Here is a 21,707-nt window from a genome sequence, read left to right as displayed (position 1 = left end):
TATCAATGAAGAATTGAATAAAACATTATAGTCAACTAATAATAAGCATACTAATTGCATAACTATTATAATACGTGTTGTAATAACTATGTAACGCGTGTGTACTAAATTACGTAAATTAACTTTAATTGTGTGTCGCTGACAATAGATAAATAATAAAGTGAATAAGTAAGTAAAGTGAAATATTATGTTTTAGTATAAAAAATAAGGATAGTAAAATTTAGGTAATTAAGGCAGGTACAAAATCATTATACATATGTATAAATCTCTTAATGTGTATAAACCTTAAAAATTAACTTCTCTATAAAACAATTTACTGATAAATTGAATACGAAAATTAATACTTTTGTTCATCAAAATGAACTCTTTATTTACGTATTTCGTAAAGAATATTGTACATTTTAATTAGTTAGGTATGAATGAAATAATAAATTTATATAGTTATTTTTACATAATTGCAGATAATCGCGAGAAAATTTTAAGTATTTTGTAATTGGGCAGTATCTTCAGTTTCGATATTAGTTTCGGCATCTTCAAAGTCCTGAAAGTAAGGCAATAATGCAAACTTTGTGTAATACATAAATCGACAAATAGTTGAAAATCACATTTTTATTTATAAATGATAAATAACTCACATAATTTTAATCAATGACTGTACTATCCGAGAAACCGCTAAGTAACATTATAAGAAAAATATAGAATGATTGTACAATGTTAAAAACGATCATGATGAAAAGAATATAAACATAGCAAAGGAATAAGAAAGGATAAAAAATGATGCTGATGCCAATAGTAGCCAAAGTTGTCAATATACTACCCATTTCTCTCTTTTTTCGCGAGATTCACTTTTTAATTACATGTATGTAACGAATCTAGGAATAAACCACTAATAATTTTAACTTTTCATTTTTTTTTTTTTTTTTTGAATTAAGAAAGCATTAATTAATTGATAGACTGTTACTGGAGACACTATTTGTAGTAGCGAATAGTAGATTTGTTATTCATGAAATATGCGCATGTGAAAAATTAAAATCAATCTTAAATGGAAAATTAAAATCGAATTTTGATAGAAACAAATTATCGATATTTTGATACAGAATATCTATTAAAAAATAATTACTTTCTGAAAATGATTACATTCTTTGGATTTCGAACTGAATTTTATTGTTAATGAACAAAAAATTTCATACCTCTTCATCATCTTCATTTCCAAAACGTATCTCTAGACCACTTAATTTAAATATGATTAAGAGATAAATTACAAGCGCTATGTTAATTACATTCGATAAATACGTGCCATATAAATATGTCAAATACAGAAAGGGAAGAATAATTATTTTCACAGAAACTTTAGTTATTCTTCCAAAAAAAGATCCCATATTTGAAACAAAAATGATTCAGGATTTATTTGCGTTAAAATAACTTTTATGTTAATTCATTAATTGCACTGCACGAAAGTAATGTGAAACATTATTCTTTGACAATATAAACATCTTTTTGTGGATATTTATGACTAACTATCGAACCAACTTCATGTATATGACAAAAAATTTGTTTAATAAAATATTCATATATTACATTTTTTATAAGAAATTAATAAATATTAATTAATAAATCTTGTATACATTTATTTTTAAAAGTTTGTCAAATTAAATGTATTACCATTGAAAATAAATTTTTTTAATTAAAAAAGATCGATAGTAAAAAAAATGAAATTATTTAATTAAGTCAGTAGAGGATTGTTAATAAATTTCTAATTTAATCTCTGATCGAATATTATAATTGAATATTGTACAATCAATTCAGCAATTTAAAGAATGAGTATATAAATTATGCAAAGTGCTAACAAATTCTCATATAACAAAAAAAATTAATCTAGTTACATGAACAGCTGCAAAAATGCGTTATGATTGTAATTACATGCATTATAACGCATTTTGATTGCCGTGAAAATAATCATTGCATGATAAATTATAACAAATGTATTAAACGAAACATTTATTAATAAGCTATACAAGGAGTACCATTACAGGAATGAAGTTTTGCATAGTATAGCTCATTTTAAAATGTATTGACAATTCATGAAAAATACACACATGAAAAGTAATGAAATAATACGCTTTTTAAATGACAAAATCGTAAATATAAAATATGACAATACGTAAAGACATTGTAAATTAAATAATGGTAATAAATACTGGATATTTATGTTTATATTATTAAATAAGCATTATTTTAGACTAGATTTGCCGTTTTTCTTTGGTGTTGATATAGAGATTTCATTCTCTATAGTAAAAGTCGCGCTGCTAAGTACTGAACTACCGCTTCTGGAATCTTTTATATTCGAATCGTTCTCTGTATCATTTAAATCTATATTTCTATTTTCAAACATTTTCGTCGAATCTTTATCACTACCTTTTATATCATTCTTTTCTATGATATATGTTCCAGCACTATCAGTCGAATCGGAATCGTCTTTTCTAAGACGATTACTCTTATAAGTTATTGACTTTTTATTATTTTCTTCCATTTCAATAGCGAAATCCGGTTCGATATTTTCTTGTAATAGAGTTTTAGTGATTTCGTCATATGCTTTAATCTTCTGGTAATTTGTGGCGCTATCGGAAAAAGTTTTCGTTGTGTTATCCTTAGATATATTACTGTTTCTCATTTCCTTCGCGCTTCTCGATCTCTCCTTTCTATTCCAATCATTTGTTCTTTCACTTTGTAACGTATAACATTCGACAACTTTCGGTTTGTCACTACTTGTTGTATTTGATTCAAAATAAGAACTGGATTGATCTTCGATAGTTAAATACGCAGACTTATTTTTTTTCAGTTTCTTCTTTTGTTTTTCTATGTTTTCATTTAAAAACGTTAAGACTTCACTCTCACTTGATTGTTGGAGGAGGGTAAAATTCCTCCCAGATTCAATATCACCTGACGATTTTGATGAATTTGATAAAATTCTATCAATCTTTTCAATAATATTATATAAACGATTCGTACTGCGACTTTTCATCGTTTGTCCAGCTTCATTTAATCGTTGAAGTTTCATCTTTGTATCATGGTACATTACATCGCTGTATTTATCTTTTTCGAAAACACTATCAGAAAACTTAAGAAGACTAGAATTATGGCTTCGATTAGATTGTAAGCTTTTTTCTTTCGTATGGTAAGCTTCTTCGATTACTTTCTTTGAGTTATTCGATCTTAATTTTTCTTTGGGCATTACGGATGTCTTTAGGAATCTCATGGGAACATCGCTATTATTCACTGTGTTTTCAGTTTCTCTCATCATTCTTAATCCTATATCTTCACCCGTACCATCTTTATTAAATCTTAAAATTCTCACCGAAGCAGAACTACCAAAAGTCGAAAAAGCTAATATGTGGTCGTATGGATGATAATCTACACAAGTCACTGCTCGATAATGTCGATCAAACGTATATTTTGCGAGAAGATTCCCGGTTTCTAAATTCCACACGTTCAAGGATGAATCTTCGCCACCGCAAAAGATCAAATTGCCACATGGAGAAATACAAGCTGTTGATTGTATCCTACAAGAAATATTTCAAGATAACGTAAAGGAAATCAGACAAGAATGAATCATTAAAAGTAAAATTATATGATGAAGAATACCTTTGATTATTCAATTCATTATACTTTTGCAATACTACTCCAGTTGCGAGATCTAACATTCTTAACCCATTGTTCCGTGAATGAACGAGAAGTCTGGACTCCAAGGGATGTAAAATAATTGTGTTAATTATTATACCGTCGATTTCTCTGACCTTTATCTTTCGTGATATGTACCATTCTTTCATGGATGATATTTTTCTACTCTTTTTCAACACCCATATGATTATTATTCCGACACTATCTGCTGTTAATAAGTTACTATTCTTCTGGAAATACATAGAATTTATAAATCCTTCGTGACCCTCTAATTCTTGGCTAAGATCCCAATTTTTCGACTTCTTATCTTCTATCCAAATACGTGCTATGCGATCGTAACAACCAGTTACTACTATCGAAGAAATATCGGGATCAAATTTTCCACAGTACACGTAGGATGGATGAGGCATCATCTGTTGAAAGATACACAATTTAATTTCGATTGATATTACCATCATGATATGAAATAAATTATATTACTGAGTGAAGACTACAGAAGGAGAACATGATAATATATATTAACATAACATAATCATTACGTAATAAACAAGGAGTTGAATAAACTAAGAGGGAGGGTATTCGTGTTTTTTTATTTGCAGATTTGAAAGCGACGTTCAACAGAGTGGACAGATGAGGGTTGAAGGCGATGTTGAGGTAGGTGGGCACAAGTAAAAGACTAAGGGATTATGAAAATGTACGAAAAAACAAAGAGTGTGATAAGATTGGAAAAGGAAATTACGGAGGTTTTCTGAGTGGGAAGAGGAGTTACACAGGATGCACTCCTTAACTGATTAACTTTATCAGTTAACACACATATTTATATATGTATATGGATGAAACATTTTTCGCTACGGCAGTAATAGCAATGCTAATCAGAATGTCAAGAAATGAGACATTCTGTGTAAACATAACATAAATTTTAACTTAGACATAATATTAATAATAACAACAATGCTGGACGAAACCCAAATTAAAAAATTTTACGAAATAAACATATCTCATTTACCTTCTGTTAGCTTCTAATATATGTTTAAATTCTTACTTGTATATGTTCTACAATTCGATTCTGTACATCCCAAATACGAGCAGTTTGATCAGATGAAACAGAAAGCAAATAATTATCATTGTTAGACCAGTTGAGGGAGTAAACGAAAGTTTTATGTCCTGAAAACCGTACGTAGATCTTCTTTGCTTCAACCTAACAGCAATTAAAAGAACTTTAATATTCGTAACGAAATAATATAATAATATGTAACATCACATGGAAATATTTTGACAAATTTGAAATTGTACAATTGTGTTTATTACAATGTATAAAAGTGTTTTCTACCAAACTTAATAAAATTATGAATTTTACACTGAAATTAATCATCGAATAATATAATTATAAATTGTGTATAACTTATTAATAGTAGAAACTCGTTTTTCGAATAGTTATTTAAAGAAGACATAATGTACTAAAATTTGAAACCAGTTCTCTCAAAAAAAATATATTTATCATTTAGTTAATGAATCACTTACAAAGATACAATCGAACGTATAAGGATTAAATAATTTTTTGCTAAAACTTTTGTAATCCCTTTAATTGATTTGTAATATGTGAAAACAATTTAAAATCACAGGAAATATAATCTAATATTTAAACAATCCAGATCATTTGTACAACGATTACTAAAAAAAATAAAATATATAAAGAATATTTAACTGGTTTTTTTGAAAATTATCATAAGACGTGGTCTCAACATATATACAACAAATATATTAATGATGATACTTGGAATTATTTCTTCAATGCTTAATAAGATTATTTCTTCAGTATTACACTTTTTACTGTTTAATCCTGCTACAAACCTCGAATTTTTATATTTCAATCTTGCTCTGATTTTAGCAAACAGAAAGAATTTGTAACATCTTAATATAGAATTGAGATAAGAAATCAGTCATACTTTTCTCATTTTTGTTCAAATTACCGAAAGATTACCGAAAATGACCGAAAGAACGTATAGGAATAAGAAGAAGATATGTAATCGTATCAAAATCTTTTACCCTTCGTATTAATAAAAATGAAAAATTTTAATATTCACCTCGTAGACGACAATGGGATAGTCGTGCTCTTCGGAAAAGCAACAAGCCAAATATTTGCCGTCGTTACTAAAAGCAATGTAAAAACATCCATTTTCGCCAATATCCGTTTCGAAGAAAATTTCATTTGGTATTTTACATGACTGTGCGGCTAATCTAGTCCATTTTGGCAAGTTTATAGGGTTTGAAGTATGAACAGACATCCCATGTGATTCATTACGTGTGTTGGATAAATCATATAACGATAATTGCCGATAAAGAACAGGTTCTAATTTAGGCTGGTTGATGGATTTTGCGGTAACAAATAAACTGCTAGGATACTTTTCTCGGACGTTCGATTTCCACCACGTATATACCTAGAAAATTCAATTTGAAAATTCAAAGTATTTAAAATCTCATCAATGATATATTAGAATTAAATACACGAATCATCGAAGTTTCAAGTGATTTCAAATTTAATTGCTAAAATTGATAAAACTAATAGTCTCTCCTTTATCTTATCTACATACATCGTTTGACAACGAAATATGCCAAAGGTAATAAATTGCGTGTTAATGTTTAGAAGTAAATTTCATCTTATTATAATATCTTATGACAGTTCTAATAAAAAATAAAATCGCGCTGTGCATCTGTATTTGTAATCTTCTAACTAAATTACATTTTAGCAGATAATGTAAGTATATTTGATATCTATTTGATAACTGATCTTATATACAGATAAAAAATATATCTATATATGATTACATTTTTATATTTCAATAAAAGTATATATATCAAAATTTTATATGTACATATTAAAATGAAATTTATTTCACATTAAAATATAAAAATATCTTTATTTTAAATTCTTGTCAGCGCCTGCTAGCAATGTCTGATAAGCAAAGAGAAAATATAAAAGATTACAGTTGACCTTAAAAATTTACATAGAAAGGAGATAAAGCAGTCCTATAAAATCATGTTACATATGTAGGATAAAAAAGGATTTTGATCGAGTCATTAATGACGAAAACAATAATGTTTACGTTATGCCTATTCACTTAGTAATCACTTACTTCACACGTGTGAAATCTATCAAATTTTTGCGAATTCTTTCGAGGTTTATACAGTTGTAATCTGACTTTCTTGTTAATATGTAACACCTGGTTTCGTCCTACAGGCTTTAAAAAAGCCCATGCAACCTTGTACCAACAACCTTCATGACCTATTTTAACGAATAAAATCAAACGATTAATTTTAATCCTAAATTAATTAAAACTAATGGAGAAGCTTATAACAAAGATGACCCTTATCAGATATATCGATTTTTAAGATAATAATCCCTTTCAGTAATTAAAAACGACGCTCATAGCATTGTGAAATCGAAATTATGAAAAATAATCTGTGTTCTGACTTATTATTATTAGAATGAAAATTAAGTGGTTTTATAAAAATAATTAATTATAATATAAAATGTAATTAATGTAATATTAATTACAATTATTATATATATATATTAATATTAATTATAATAATAATAAATATAATAAATATGTTTGTTTAATATTACCTATATATATTTTGTTAAAAAGGAGTGAAATGTATTATAACATGGATAACGTAACATATAAACATGGAGAAGGGTGGTCGTTTTTGTTATAAGCTTCTCAATTCTTCTAAATTAAATGTTAGATTTTAACTATGTATATACGCCATATATAGTAACCAAAACACTTGCCAAATTTATCATAATTGAAGCTGGCCTCGGCAAAACTCAAAAGATCGACGATTTCAAAAAGTATTACAACCTGTTCATTATCGATTTTCAAAAGCTCTTTGAAATCATGTTCGAAGATAAGTTCTTCCTCCCATACCGGAACTATAGACTTATTCTCTTTGAAGTCAAACTTCCCAGTTATTACAGGCTGCAAATACGTACACGCGCCATGTTCATTTTTCAAATACTTCCCATTTTCAGCCTTTACTATATGAACCTTTACCATAGGATGTTTCGTCACGTAATCAATCTCCAACACATCTGTTCTATGAATCGTTACGGATATATATTTTATATCGTCTTTCTTCTTCCTCTTTTTCTTCCTTTTTGAACTTTCTTCGACATTGACACTCGGTGTCAAATTTTTAGAAAGCCTCTTTTCTTTGTCTTTTTTCTGCAACTGATGTTCTATAAATTTCGATTTCTTTTTCTTTGTTTTAGACCTTTTTAACTTAGCTTCATCGTTAGTTGCTTTAGCACGATTTTCGTCAAAATCATCGTTTTCGGAAGTAGTCACCGAATATTGACTAGAATGTTTTAAACGATCTTCATCGAGATCATCTTCAGTAACAGGTAGTAAATTTTCCTTGGAATGCCTTCGACTGTTAACGGAATGCTTTCGACCACTTCTTATCAAAAATCGATCATCTTTTATCGATACTTCCTTAGAATCGTCATCCGATTGTGCAGTGATTTCCTCCAAGCTCTGAGAGCTATTCGAACTATTAGAAGTATTTTTGTTACTCTTTTCTACGAAACTTCTCTTATTTCTTAATCCACGATTCCTTCTATCTTTCAAAGATATATCACCGCGGTTAAACTTATCAATACGTTCAACGTCTAATATTGCATTCCTCCTTCGATTCTCAGACGTTTCACTGTCCAAATTTGCAGACTCCTTCAAATCTTCGGTCACAATCGCTGTTTCCTTGAAACTCTTATTTTCTTCGCTCAACGAATTTCGAATGCTTCGACTATCGAAAGTAGAAAGCTCCATTTGTTCTGGATTGTGAACCATTCTCTTCATCCTGATTTTTGGGTTGCTTCGATTATGATCAGTTTCAATCGTGAGAATTTCTTCCGAATCGAAGGCCTCATTATCAAACCCGAACAATGATTTCTTCAGGAACGACCTAGTTGCTGGTAGTGGTTTCTCTGAACGTTGAACAAACGAAGATGCACTTTCTGAAGATACAATTGTCCAAGAAGTGTCCCTAGTCTCTGGTAATCGAATTACGGTGTTATCTTTCGACCATCGTTTTCTCGTTGGTTTCTTTACTTCTTCTTTCTCATCTTTCGGCGTAATCCATTGTTTTCTGCCATGTAACTTTCCCTCGACAGACGACTGATTAATATTCTTTTTACTTAATTTATCGCTTAATTTATTCTTACTCACCGTTTGAATCTCTTTTCCATTTTTTTTAGTGACCAGAGATTCTCCAAATTCTTCTATCAAATCTAACGAATCTACGACTTTTATATCATCATCGTCTCTTGAAAGATTTTCATGTTTTAAATTGGTTTTTGTCGAAAATGCTTTCACATTTTCGGATTCCTTCAAAAATGAATTTTTCTTATTTGATGCTCCACCATGTTCGATGTTATTATCATGTAATTCTTCTTCTTTATATTCTTGATGAATATCAACGATAACGTCCACTGATTTCGATGCAAATTCCGATGAATTCATAGAATCTGTATTAGTAAATAATTTGGACGTATCTCTATTGAACATTGGAAAAGAATCTTCCATATCTTCTGTGGTATTTGCATTATTAGAAAACGAATGCTCATCGTCGCTATCTTGAAAATTAGTTTTGTAGTTAGTTTTATTTATGAGCGGTCGCAGATTCGTTTCATTTTGTCTTTTCTTCTTATTCTTTGTTAATGCAATTTGCAATTCCATGTTCCACTTTATTTTCAGTTGAATTGTGAGTCTAATTAAGACTTTATAGTAATGGAATTTTTTTCATTAGAATTTTGATTTTTAAAATTATTGAACTATATTCGAGGTATTTGTATATGTTATCTTCTAATATAATTACATTTTGTTTCCTTTTAATAAATATTTGCAAATAATGCTGCTTACATTTTATTAGTATTTTGTGTGAAGTGTATTTATAATAAACATATTATATCATGATAGTGAGGCAAATAAACCATACATTATTGGAAATATTTTATTTGAAAAATAAATAAAACCTTTTGTTTGTTGTTGTTCTCTAATGTTTCCTACTACTGAATGAATTGTGCAATAATATGAATTAATTCTACATCATCCCTTTTATTACGTCTTACTAGCAAAAATATGCTTTATTTCATTCTTCTTATCTGTTTCTTCAAAGTAAAATTTCTTGGAGGTTATGTGAATCTTCATCTGCAATTCTTAAAATTTGTTTGGTTAGTGTTTATATTAATATCATTGACTCTCCCTCACTAATCAAATGCATTAAATTATTTATGCAGTGAATTTTTGAACACATTAAAGATATAAGTATAATTTCATATGTCTTATATTTCTATGAAAATTATAATTGTATGCTGTATTGCAATTAATATGTACATTGCAATTAATTCTTTTTATTATATTATAACACTTATATGCACACTATAGATGAAATTTGAACGCATAAATCATTTAAAAATAAACAGTTAAAAAAATATTAATATATGGTTCTCCGTAACTAACACGCGGCAGGTAGCAAAATTGATCGGAAACTTCAGTTTATGCCGTTAAGATACAGGTGTACAACAATCAATATAAATAAATTTAATTTTTGTTTTCAAATATTTATAATATAATATGAATATGGTACAAGCACTAGTATAATTATACAGGGTGGTTGGTAACTGATGGTACAAGCGGAAAGGGGGTGATTCTACGCAAAAGAAAGTCGAAAATATAGAATAAAAATTTTTCGTTTGAGACTTTGTTTTCGAGAAAATCGACTTTGAATTTTCGCTTGGTACGCGTGCGGTACGGTATAACGGATCTCACTGTAGATCGTTGTCTCGATGGAAAAATTAAAAAAAAAAAAATAAAAAAAAATTTTTATTCTATATTTTCGACTTCCTTTTTCGCGTATAATTATTCATTGTAAAATCATTTTTTAAATGATTGTAATGAGATTATAATAAAACAGATTAAAAATATATGCATGTCCAAAGTAATAGTATAAACAAAATAAGCTTAAAATACAGAAATGTAAGAATTTATTGAATCTATATACATATAATAAAAATTTATTTATTATTTCATTCATTGCATATTTATTATGATATTTCATTATTTGTTCCCTTTTCTTTTAGTAATTCCTAATAAAGCATAATTAAATTACAAAATTAACTATTATTCTTGTATGTATTGAACTATATACATATATCTATTTTAAGAACATTTCAAACTCACTGCCTTTATAGCATTATCATAGTCTTCTTCACAATGTATTAGTACTGCATCATTAGTATTAGAATTAGAACATTTTAGATTTTTCTCATCATTTTTTGTGCTTCCTGTAGTGCATTCAGTTTCGGTATTGATATTTCGAAGGGATTTCATTTTCAATCTTTGTTCTCTATTTTTAGCTTCCTTTATCTTTTCTCTGCGTGTTTCTCTATCAAGAAGCTGTTAATTTCAATTATATGAATGTGATGAAAAAATATAATTAGACATTATAATATTAATAGAACTTACAGCTGTAAATAAAAGTTTATCATTTTTTTGATTAGCTGTTAATGCTTCTGAAAATTCAAGTAAAAATGTTGTTCCTTTCTTATTAGCAATTGTTGCTAATCGTCCTTGTTCATGCGGTTTTATATATGTTAGCACTTCATCACAAACCTAGGATATGTTATATTAATTTTTAAATATGAATAATACATCAAAATGGACATACTTTCACACTAAGAACTGGAGAATCTTGTTGAATCAACAAATCCCATACATCCAGAGTTCCATCCATTTTTATTAAAAAAAATACAGAAAATCGTGTTATGCTCCATGCTCCACCCATTAGAAAATCTCTATGACCACTAAAATATAATTTGAATAAAATTTTAATAGTTTATGTCAATTTTAATATAAATGTAAATTAAATGATTTTAAATATATTCACGGTGTCCATGCAATGCAAGATTCTTTACAATCCTCAGACCATATTCTTGTCGTCCAGTCACCAACTGTTAAAAAATTTTTAACAAATGTTGGGTTTCTTTCTAAACTTATTATAGGTCCATATTGTGCCTTGAATCTTGTTGCAATTTTCTCACTTGAAGTTTTCCCCTTGCGGTTTCCTGATATTACTATACCTGAGTACAAATAAATATATCAGGATATAAATAAAAGTACGTGAATTAAAATTCTTAGTTACCATTTTCAAGACCACACATAAAACGTGTACCCATAGATGGTTCAAATTGTAACGCTGAAATTCCAATTGCTCTATCAATATTTTGATCATCAGGTTTACATAAATCTATTACCAATGTTTCTGTAGGCATTTGTAATTTTCTGATATCCCACCACATTATCTGTAATTAATTTACATTTATATATTAATTTACATATTACATTTATGTACTTTTTTTATTTCATTTTATATCCTGTTATACTTGAGCACGGAGAAGACTAAAATAATAGTGTTTGAAAAGAGAAGGAACAATAGGAAACAAAGAAAATGGAGATGGGGTGAACAAGAACTAGAAGAAGTGGACGAGATAAGATATTTAAGGTACATACTGCAGAAAAATGGAAGTGATGAGAAGCATATTCAAGACAGAAAAAAGAGAGCAACAATTGCGATGAAGAAGACATGGAGCGTAGGAGAAAGGATATTTAAAAGGGACTACAAGAGGAGAATGAGGATGTTTGGAGCACTGGTAGAGAGCGCTGTTTGGAGCGGAGGTGTGGGGATGGAACGTAGAAGAGAGATTAGACAGAATAAAAAGGAGACACGTGAGATGGATTCTAGGCTTAGACACAACAACACAGAATTACATTTTGAGAGAGGAGTGCAAGATATAGGAAATAAGAGAAAAGGCACTGAAAAGAGCAGTAAGGTATGAGGAGAAAGCCTTAGAATCGAAGAAGGAATTAGTAAAGGAGAGTATAAAGGAGAGAGAAAGGAATTGGGGAAAGGGCCAAGAAGGAAAAAGAGCAAGAAAAAGAAAGATGAGGTTAGAAGAGGCGAGAGAGGGAAGGACACAAGTGGAGGCAGGAGATGGACAAGAAAGGATGACAGCAAACCAAATTATAGAAGAAAGAAGGAAGAGAGAAACAGAGGAGAGGGAGAAGAGGATAAGGGAATCTAAGTACAATAGATATTACAGAAACATAGCAAAAGAAGGGCTACCAAAGTATCTAGAAGGAAAGATGAAATGGAAGGACAGAAGTATGGTAGCAAGATTTAGATGTGGTAACGAAACCAGGGCAAAGGAACACTGGAAAGAGGAGGGAGAAAGAGGATGCAGATTATGCAAAAAAGGAGAGGACTTGAAACATATATTAGAGGAATGTGAGATAACAGGAGGAGCAAGGAACATGGTAGAAACACTAAATGAGACTGGAGAAGGACTGGCAGAACTGAAAGCGATAATAGAGAAGAGAAGAGTAGCAGAAGAGGAGGAGGAACGACAGGAAGGGAGCACAGCAAGGAAGCAAAAGCCAAAGAAGGAAAGAGCACTTAGTTATAAGCAGTTGTATATAATTATAGAAGAGCTAGTGTAAGAGATATATAAGTGATGTAAGAGCATTATATAAGAGATGTAAACCGAAAGTCCTCCAAAGCCGAAAGGTATGGACTAAGAATAAATAAATAAATAAATATATCCTGTTATACTTGTCCGTCTTTGGAAGCACTGAAAAATTCTGTGCTAGTTTTAGAATTTATCCATAACACCTCATTGCATAAATCTCTGTGGCTAAATTCCACTAAACTTGTTTCAGTTGGTTCTGATCCTTTTCTAATATCCCAACAAGCCACTTGACCAGTCATTAAGCCACTAATCAGTATATTACTATCTTTAGGATTATATTCCAATGTTAAAATTGGACAAAATGGTTTTAAGATTACACAAGGTGTATTTGGATTTTCTATAAATTTGGACCATAAACCTGTTCAGTCTTCTTTATATATCCTGAAATTTTTTATTTAACTTACCTACATCCCAAATATATGACTGAGGATTGTCATTTATTGCGTTTTTAAAGTCAGTATTGCAGTAACTAGCTGCAAAACGATTTCCTTGATCCGGTGACCAAGAAAGATGTGTTATTTGTCTTTTTATTGGTAAAATATCACGATATACATTCACTGTACGTGAATATACTCGTTGTATTAAAGAAACTGGTTCCATATAACTGAAGTATTGTTCATAAATATTGCAAACATTATTCTGTAAAATACACTGTTCCATTGGCTAAAAATAATTGGAATGTGTAGTCATGGATTCATTTATAGTAAAATAGTTAAACAAATAAGTTGAAAATATAAACAAATATTATTACAGGCAACAATTGAAGCATTGTATGAATATACAGTTCATCTTTCTCTATTTTGCGTTTATATCTCACTGCCTGTTCTACATCTTTCGCATTTAAATCTTTTGGCCAACCACCTTCAGAATGATATATACCACTATCTCGGAATGTTGCAGTATTTGTATTTACCTAAATATATTGTTAACAATAACAATAATATATATACATAAATAATTTTCAACATCAATTTATACCTCATGAACAGAGTATATCTTGCTACATTGAGTTCCTTGAGTTACAGGATCTATTTGAATATAGTGAGTCATAGATTCTGCATGTGGTTTAATATCAGCTTCTACTTTATCATAATTTGTGAAGTTACATTGTTTTCCAAATTGTAACCTCTTTTTTGTATAAGTGTATTGCATATTGATGTTTTTCATGTTTTAAATTCTCATTTTTAATCTAATCAATAATCTATTTAATAAACTAAATAACTCATACAAGTATTTTATTTAAACTTTTAAATATACTTTTAAACATGATCTCAAAAAAGTTAATATAAAAGAATGAATTATTAAACAATTAAAATAACACTTATTATTATCACTTATAAATTAATCATTTAGATTTACTTTATTGATATTAAAAAATATGTCAGTATATTACATTGAAATCGTACACTGCATGTATAAATAATACCAATATATTTCTGTTTTCTAGTTGCTATAGTAACATAAATGATAAATGCATCAATGCTCAATTTCTGAATAATAAGAAATTTTAATATCTTTATTTATCAGTTCTTACTAAAATAGGAATTTTTGGATTTAAACCTTGGTAAAGAATAGAAATCATTTTATACATTTTTACATATTCTAATTGTGTACAATCAAGAAAGATGTTCATGTTAGGAAGCACATCTTCTGCAATAATCTTCATTAAATCATCATAGTATTGTATATGTTGTACTTGTTGCATTACATCAAAGAAGAGTAATAACTGATCTTTATTTGTGTAACGCATACAACATATTTTGGACATCCCTAGAAAACAAACTAAGATAAAATATCATATTAATTATGAAAAAGAATACAATTGTACCTTCAAGATTTTGATTATAAAAAAGATTCCAAAGTCCATTTGACATGCATTCTGTTATATTAGAAATAGTATGTAGTGTTTTGCATATATCATTTCTAAAAATTTGTTTATTTTTAAATTCGTTCATTTCATAAATTTTCCATGCAGATCTTAATTTTGTATACAGTGATCTAATATCTTCTACATCAATCCCTATGTTTTTAGAGGAAAGAGTTTGAAATAAAGAAATAAATTTAAGAAGTGCAGTTACTATATAACTCTTGTGTGCTAATTGGTTTTGTGCAATTTCATCCTGTAATATACATTTACATATTTATATATGGAGTATACAGGGTGGTTGGTAACTGGTGGTACAAGCGGAAAAGGGGTGATTCTACGCGAAAAAAAGTCGAAAATATAGAATAACAATTTTCTTTTTAATTTTTTTTTATTTTTAATTTTTCCATCGAGACAACGATCTACAGTGAGATTCATTATAACGTACCGCACGCGTACCGAGCGAAAATTCAAAGTCGATTTTCTCGAAAACAAAGCCTCAAACGAAAAATTTTTATTCTATATTTTCGACTTCTTTTTTCGCGAATCACCCTCTTTCCGCTTGTACCACCAGTTACCAACCACTCTGTATATATATAGATATATATAGTTTACTTTTATAAATTCTATATTTACTTACCATTTTATTAAATTCTAGCAAAAATGTATGTAACACTTTTTGTTGTTTTTCATTGAATGATCTTTCTGTACATTCAGTATTCAAATATGTATGATAAACTCTCAGTGACTTAATTATTTCTTCAGGGATATCAATTGTATTTAAACTATCTACAATAGTCCTAAGTGTTAAATTTTGTCCACAAGTACGTTGTGAAATTGTATCTTCGTGTAATGGACACTTCATTCTATATTCATTAGGAAGTGTACAATTATCAGATTTAATTGACATTTTCCGTATTAGACATTTCAATTCACTAGTTGATGCTGCAGAATTTCTTTGACCAAATTTGATACATTTTGACTGTATAAAAACAAAAATATATTAAATAGCGACTAATTAAGTATGCAATAATTAAATTTGGAGACACTCATATAATAAAAAAGTTGATATTGTTTTATATTTTACTGTATGTAAAATATCTTAAACCATAATGAAACTAAAAAATGTCAAAATTTTAGAACATTGTTTATTTATGATATTTTATATTCAAGTATTTACTAAATATATACAACCTTTATGTAAATAAAAGTATTTTGTGTAAATAGAATATATGATAAACTTCATGATAAAAATTACTATATTTTAAATTTTATTAAAGTAGACGAATATAATTAATGCGTAATAATGCATATACATGTATCACAAAAAGTTACCTCTGTTATGGAAGTATTAGATTTAACATCATTTTTCATTTTGCGATTAATGTCTTTAACGACCGTTATATTTTTAATATTCTTTTTATTTATTGCAAGAAAATTCTTGCTTTCTGATGATTTCATTGAGTGCAATATTGTTTGTTTATTAGCATTCTTGGTTTCTTTAGATGTCATATGTACATCTCTTTGTGTTACTTCATTTTGTACTCCCTTATCAATACTTGCTTTTTCAACATTTAATTTTATACCAGAAAGGCCTTGTCTCGAATATTTATCTTTATTGCTTATATTTAAACTTTTTACCTTTTTTTGTTTTTTATTTCCTACTATTGATAACAAACGTAATAATTAAGTAAGATAAAGAATATATTGCTTTTTAAATAACTTTAATAATTTCTTTAAATATTTACCAGTTTCTTGGAAACATTCATAAGCATAATATTTTGTTTTTCTTCCCGTGATATTAGAAGATAATTTTTCCCGCAATTGTTGTGTCTGTATCAATGTTCTACTAATATCTGCAGCAATTTCTTGAACTTCATCTTTGGACTTTTAAATAGAAAAAAAAAATTAACATAATTTTGATATAAAAAATTATATAAAACAACTATATTATAACGGCCTTACTTCGACACAAGTACAAATATCTTTATTAACTTCTTGTTGAGAATGTATTTCCGTGTACCATGGTTTTAAACAATACATTGCTTCATCACAATTTGATTTTAATACATTCTTTACTTCTTCTGTAAGTACCAAGGTTTGATATAAAAATTTAGTCAGTTTCGAAAAATTAAACGAGTCTTCCATTGTTATTTTCAAATCTTGCTGTTTCTAACAAACAAAGATAAAAATCGGTGAATAAAAATTCAATTAACATATCAGTTACATAAGATAGATTACAGATTAAGAATAGTATAGAAGAGAATAAAAAAGTGATATATCACTCAAAGTGTTAACTGGTTTTCTTATGTACTAAAATACCGTGTAGATACAATATATTTATGATATATTTTACAATTCTTTCTAATACATGTGTTACCTTCTTTAACATATTATTAAGTAAAACAGATATTGTGATTTAATGGATTTATTTGTGGAAATGAGATGAAGGTAAATATATATATATAATTCATTTTATAAAATTTTTACTTAACTAAACTCAGAAAAACATTAAAATCGTTTCTACCTTAAATGTTCATAAAACCGTTATAGTTTTATAAATACTGTGAATGGAAATGTATTTATTAACGATAAATTTTGATAATATGATCATTTAAAATAGCTACCCTACTGTATTAAAGATATTTTTTAATATGCGTTTAATGTACGAACGCGTATGTGTGTTTACTTAATAAAAAACAAAGTTTTCTTATAAAAATAAAACACGATTTACGATTTTGCGGAAATCTTAGCTTAATGATTTTTCATATGTCACGTCCTTCATACATCAACATCACAAGATAAAGGTATTGTATCTAAATATTATAATTCTCAGAGGGCAAAGTTACAAAAAAATATAAGAACGATACCAATGACGTATTTGCCCTAATTGTGAAGAATGTTTTGACGTACAGTTCATTTTCATATCAGACATTCAGACAAAATATATTTTAAACCTAAAACGTACAAAATAAATTGCTTTATCTATATGTGCAATTTATCACATTAGAAACTCAGTCAGATACAGTATATATTGTAATTGAAATATGCCAATCATATATTTATGTTTATATACACATATATATATGTAAATGTATATGCATATATATAAACATATGGAAAATTGTAAATAAATTTTTAGCAATTAATTATATAATTTGAAAGAACTTGACTCATAAATTTAAGTAGAAATGAATGATTAAGAAGTCTTCTATAAATTAATATCTTTCAAGTAGAATTACAAAGTTTATAAACAGTAGTTATGAGAAATTATTAAATTTGCTCTTTTATAATGATATATATCTATAATTCATCTTTTCTTGGCACATCATCATCTTCATCTTCTTCTTGAGCCTGTAAAAATGACGTAAAATCAATTATAATCTTATATTATTACAATACAATTAAAATGAATTAAAAGTTTTTACGAACTTCTTCTGGGGCTTGACCATAAGTACCATCAGAATCAATGAACTTAGAAAGTCCTTGAAGTGTTCTTTCACCTTTGTATGATACAGCCTAAAATTTATTCAATTTAGGATGCTTATATATGTTAAGATTGTTATAAACATTAAAATATTAATAAATCTGAAATCGTTACTTCATTTGTTTCTTTTTTGTAGAGAGTAATCGTAGGATAATTAACAATTCTTATATCTTCTAATTCATTTTCAGTAGCATCCATTTTTGCTATAACTAAATCTTCACTGTCTTTATATTTTTCTGCAAGCTAGAAATGTATCACATTATATTTAAATATTTGTTAAAACATTTTATAAGTTGCAAAAGTGAAAAATATGTAAATGAAACATACTGCTTCATATATAGGAGCTAATTGTTGGCAGTGTCCACACCATGGAGCATAAAATTCAACTAAAACGTTCTTCGTTTTATCAAAAGCAACTTCATGGAAGTTAGTACCAACAAGAACTTTTACAGGTTTCTTATTCCAGTCTTCAGGTAAATCTTGTGTAAGCAAATGTTTTTTCAATTTGCCTTCAACAAATGCAGTTACAAATTCCAAAACATTTTCACTAGATAATTCTGGGTTTTCTGGTTTGTACTTAGCCATATTCTGTTCAAGTTGTATAATACGCATAGCAGGTACTTCATTTTTCTTCATACCAAAGAATTCTAAAATGCGTTCATGATCAGCTTTATCAGCATTAATTGTTACAAACAAAACCTGTACAATATCATAAAATATTATTATTATGATGATACTATTTATTATATACATTACTTTATATCTACATTATTTATATTTGTACATACCTCTTTACGGAATTTCTTTGCTGGTTCTTTAATCTTTTCTACATATTCTTCAAAATGACCAGCTTCTTCACTAAGGAAGACAAGCAGATGGCTTTTAATATCACCACTAAATATCTTTTGTGCAGTATCTTGATTAAAATCAACAACTAAAGGCAATGCATGTATAGAGATAAAGTTTTGTAATTTTTTAACATCAAGTTCGTCATTAAATTCACTCCTGCCTTCATCGAACTAAAACAAATATTAAATGACATATATGATATTATTAACATATCTATAAAGAAAAATAGAATAAATTAAAATTAATGTACCTTCTTAAACAAAACAACTTTACCATCTTCTACTCCATATTCACTGAAAACTTCTTCATTACTACTTATACCAAATACATGATCATCAACAGCATTAGCAACTTCTAAAAATACTTTTGCACCATCTGATTCTGCATCCTAATTAACATAATTAAATACATATATACATTTTGCGTTTTATAATACAATTAACAAAGATTTCAAACAAATATATTGTTATTTTAATAATACCTTAAAGAACCCAACAATGGCAACATTTCGTGCCTCGATAAATGATTTAGCTTCTTCAACTGTTGGCAAATCTTTAGCAGCTGGACCAGTCTTTTTTATTACCCAGTTAATAATATCATCTGCTTGACGACCACCACTGTAATCAATAGCTGAACCTTTACGATAAAATTTAAGGGTAGGATATGCACGAACTCCATGCTTCTCAGCTAATTCTGTTTCAACAGTTGCATCAACTTTAGCTAATTTTACAGAGAAACCACCCTCCTCTAACTTTTTGGCTGCTTTAGCATATTCAGGTGCTAAAGCTTTACAATGTCCACACCATGGTGCATCTAAATATTAAAAATCATAAAAAATTATTAATGTAACTATAATATGTTTCTGTGACATAATTATGCAATTAATTATTATGTTAAAAAGTCATCACTATATTATAAAATTGTAATTTAAAAATTGAGCAAGTATAGTAATAACAGAGTATAGATCACAATTTAAAGCACATACAAAAGATTTATCCATATATTAAATTTAATTATTCAAAATATTTAATAAACTTTTATATATTTTATCGTAACTTGTACATCCTTTACTTATATATTTATTTAACCGAAATAAATATCGATGGCTTATTGCACATATACTGTATTGTATTATCTTTATCAATGCTATTATCAAATTGGTTGCAAATTGTGGATTGATCTCTTTTAGGAACATAAAATGACAAAAGTGAGTACTAAATGGTTAAGAACTATTTGTTACATATAAAATTCAAATTCCACAGAAAGTGGATATGCAACATTTGTGCAGTAAGCCATCAATATGGAGTATACATATATTTTTTAATAGGATTATGAATATAATTCTAAATGAATTGCACGATATTCGTGACATAAAATAAATAATTTCATATATTTTATATATTTTATATATACAAATTTTATATATAATTTTTATATATAAATTTTATATATAAAAGTTTTTCATTCATATCATATATTCATTTCATTCGACAAACATTCCATCATATATTATGAAATAAAAATGAAATAATGTCAACAAGTGTGCTCGATCTTAAAAACCGGCTCCTAAATGGTGACGTGTAAGAACCAAGCATCTGGATCAGCTTCAATTATATTTTAAATGCATAAAAATATCAAATAAAATAAATATTGCAATTTTTCATTAAATATAATTAAGAAACCTGTTTAAAAAGAAAATGTAAAACTACTACTCACAAAATTCAACAAGCACGTAATCATTTTGTCCGATAGCTTCTGCGATATTATCTTTTGTAAGTACCAAAACCGAGTCTTCAGTTTCAATTTTCGCAAAAGTAAAAGTAAGGTAACAAGTCACTGTAAATATTAACGCAAAGAACTTCATCTTTAAATGGAGACAATGTTATTTTTTGATAAGTTATGCTACGACAGGTATAAATACAGCAAATACGGTGATTCTACCGCTCCAATATTAAGATTATAGTCACCGACACCATTCGTTGAAGAATACGGACAAAGTGATCAAATACAGTGATGCAGAGAACTATACAGTTGGTAGATCGTGGTTAATGCGTGGCATCAGCATCACATTCATCGTGGGAGTTGCTGATTGGTCGACGCAAAAGTTCAAGAATCCGGTAGGATGTTAATGTTAAGATTACTATACAAGGGTTAGGATATCAATTTATTTTTTAATCATACTATTTTATCACTTCACAGAGAAGATAAATATATTTTGCGTTCTATTTTAATATAAATTC

At 28.2% G+C, this 21,707-nt stretch overlaps 3 protein-coding genes across 5 annotated transcripts; all 3 read right to left on the bottom strand.

Annotated features, from left to right (window-relative positions):
- Positions 1–337: 337 nt before the first annotated feature.
- On the bottom strand, positions 338–10,016 carry LOC117211428 (jouberin-like). The gene is made up of 7 exons (XM_033455268.1): positions 7,475–10,016; positions 6,813–6,961; positions 5,763–6,116; positions 4,721–4,876; positions 3,643–4,091; positions 2,251–3,560; positions 338–541 (listed from the first exon to the last, which is right to left on the bottom strand). The coding sequence occupies exons 1-7, from the start codon at positions 9,417–9,419 to the stop codon at positions 534–536; spliced, it is 4,371 nt and encodes a 1,456-aa protein (XP_033311159.1). The 5' UTR covers positions 9,420–10,016; the 3' UTR covers positions 338–533.
- A 755-nt stretch (positions 10,017–10,771) lies between these two features.
- LOC117211430 (dynein intermediate chain 2, axonemal) lies at positions 10,772–14,518 on the bottom strand. 2 transcript variants are annotated; one of them, XM_033455271.1, is made up of 10 exons: positions 14,246–14,518; positions 14,019–14,180; positions 13,672–13,930; positions 13,351–13,604; positions 11,884–12,043; positions 11,668–11,821; positions 11,410–11,545; positions 11,208–11,354; positions 10,923–11,138; positions 10,772–10,828 (listed from the first exon to the last, which is right to left on the bottom strand). In XM_033455271.1, exons 1-10 carry the CDS (start codon positions 14,432–14,434, stop codon positions 10,787–10,789), a joined length of 1,719 nt encoding a protein of 572 aa, XP_033311162.1. In that variant the 5' UTR covers positions 14,435–14,518; the 3' UTR covers positions 10,772–10,786. The 2 variants fall into 2 exon arrangements, with proteins under 2 accessions (XP_033311162.1, XP_033311161.1); XM_033455270.1 differs by having other exon boundaries at positions 11,629–11,821; positions 14,246–14,516.
- A 250-nt stretch (positions 14,519–14,768) lies between these two features.
- On the bottom strand, positions 14,769–21,520 carry LOC117211432 (protein disulfide-isomerase). Of its 2 annotated transcripts, XM_033455281.1 has the most exons (13): positions 21,184–21,520; positions 19,949–20,280; positions 19,718–19,855; positions 19,407–19,637; positions 18,946–19,317; positions 18,733–18,861; positions 18,564–18,650; positions 17,097–17,303; positions 16,880–17,018; positions 16,467–16,795; positions 15,772–16,113; positions 15,096–15,387; positions 14,769–15,037 (listed from the first exon to the last, which is right to left on the bottom strand). In XM_033455281.1, exons 1-13 carry the CDS (start codon positions 21,329–21,331, stop codon positions 14,784–14,786), a joined length of 3,000 nt encoding a protein of 999 aa, XP_033311172.1. In that variant the 5' UTR covers positions 21,332–21,520; the 3' UTR covers positions 14,769–14,783. The 2 variants fall into 2 exon arrangements, with proteins under 2 accessions (XP_033311172.1, XP_033311171.1); XM_033455280.1 differs by lacking the exons at positions 14,769–15,037; positions 15,096–15,387; positions 15,772–16,113; ... (1 more) ...; positions 16,880–17,018; positions 17,097–17,303 and adding an exon at positions 17,544–18,485 and having other exon boundaries at positions 21,184–21,519.
- Positions 21,521–21,707: the final 187 nt, after the last annotated feature.

Source organism: Bombus bifarius, unplaced genomic scaffold (genome assembly GCF_011952205.1).
Source record: "Bombus bifarius isolate JDL3187 unplaced genomic scaffold, Bbif_JDL3187 scf7180000008233, whole genome shotgun sequence".
Lineage (NCBI taxonomy): Eukaryota > Metazoa > Arthropoda > Insecta > Hymenoptera > Apidae > Bombus > Bombus bifarius.
This window is presented reverse-complemented; position numbering and strand designations above follow the sequence as displayed.

Bases quoted from the DNA above. Each gene is read 5' to 3' on its own strand.
- LOC117211428 (XM_033455268.1), bottom strand. From the start codon at position 9,419: ATGGAATTGCAAATTGCATTAACAAAGAATAAGAAGAAAAGACAAAAT. The intron at 4,877-5,762 runs GTGAATATTAAA...AATTGCTGTTAG, and splicing joins ATCCCATTGTCGTCTACGAG to GTTGAAGCAAAGAAGATCTA. The intron at 3,561-3,642 runs GTATTCTTCATC...TATTTCTTGTAG, and splicing joins AATGAATTGAATAATCAAAG to GATACAATCAACAGCTTGTA.
- LOC117211430 (XM_033455270.1), bottom strand. From the start codon at position 14,434: ATGAAAAACATCAATATGCAATACACTTATACAAAAAAGAGGTTACAA. The intron at 14,181-14,245 runs GTATAAATTGAT...CAATATATTTAG, and splicing joins AGATATACTCTGTTCATGAG to GTAAATACAAATACTGCAAC. The intron at 13,605-13,671 runs GTAAGTTAAATA...CCAAATTTATAG, and splicing joins GTCATATATTTGGGATGTAG to AAAATCCAAATACACCTTGT.
- LOC117211432 (XM_033455281.1), bottom strand. From the start codon at position 21,331: ATGAAGTTCTTTGCGTTAATATTTACAGTGACTTGTTACCTTACTTTT. The intron at 20,281-21,183 runs GTGAGTAGTAGT...TTTAATATTTAG, and splicing joins TTACGTGCTTGTTGAATTTT to ATGCACCATGGTGTGGACAT. The intron at 19,856-19,948 runs GTATTATTAAAA...TATGTTAATTAG, and splicing joins CCATTGTTGGGTTCTTTAAG to GATGCAGAATCAGATGGTGC.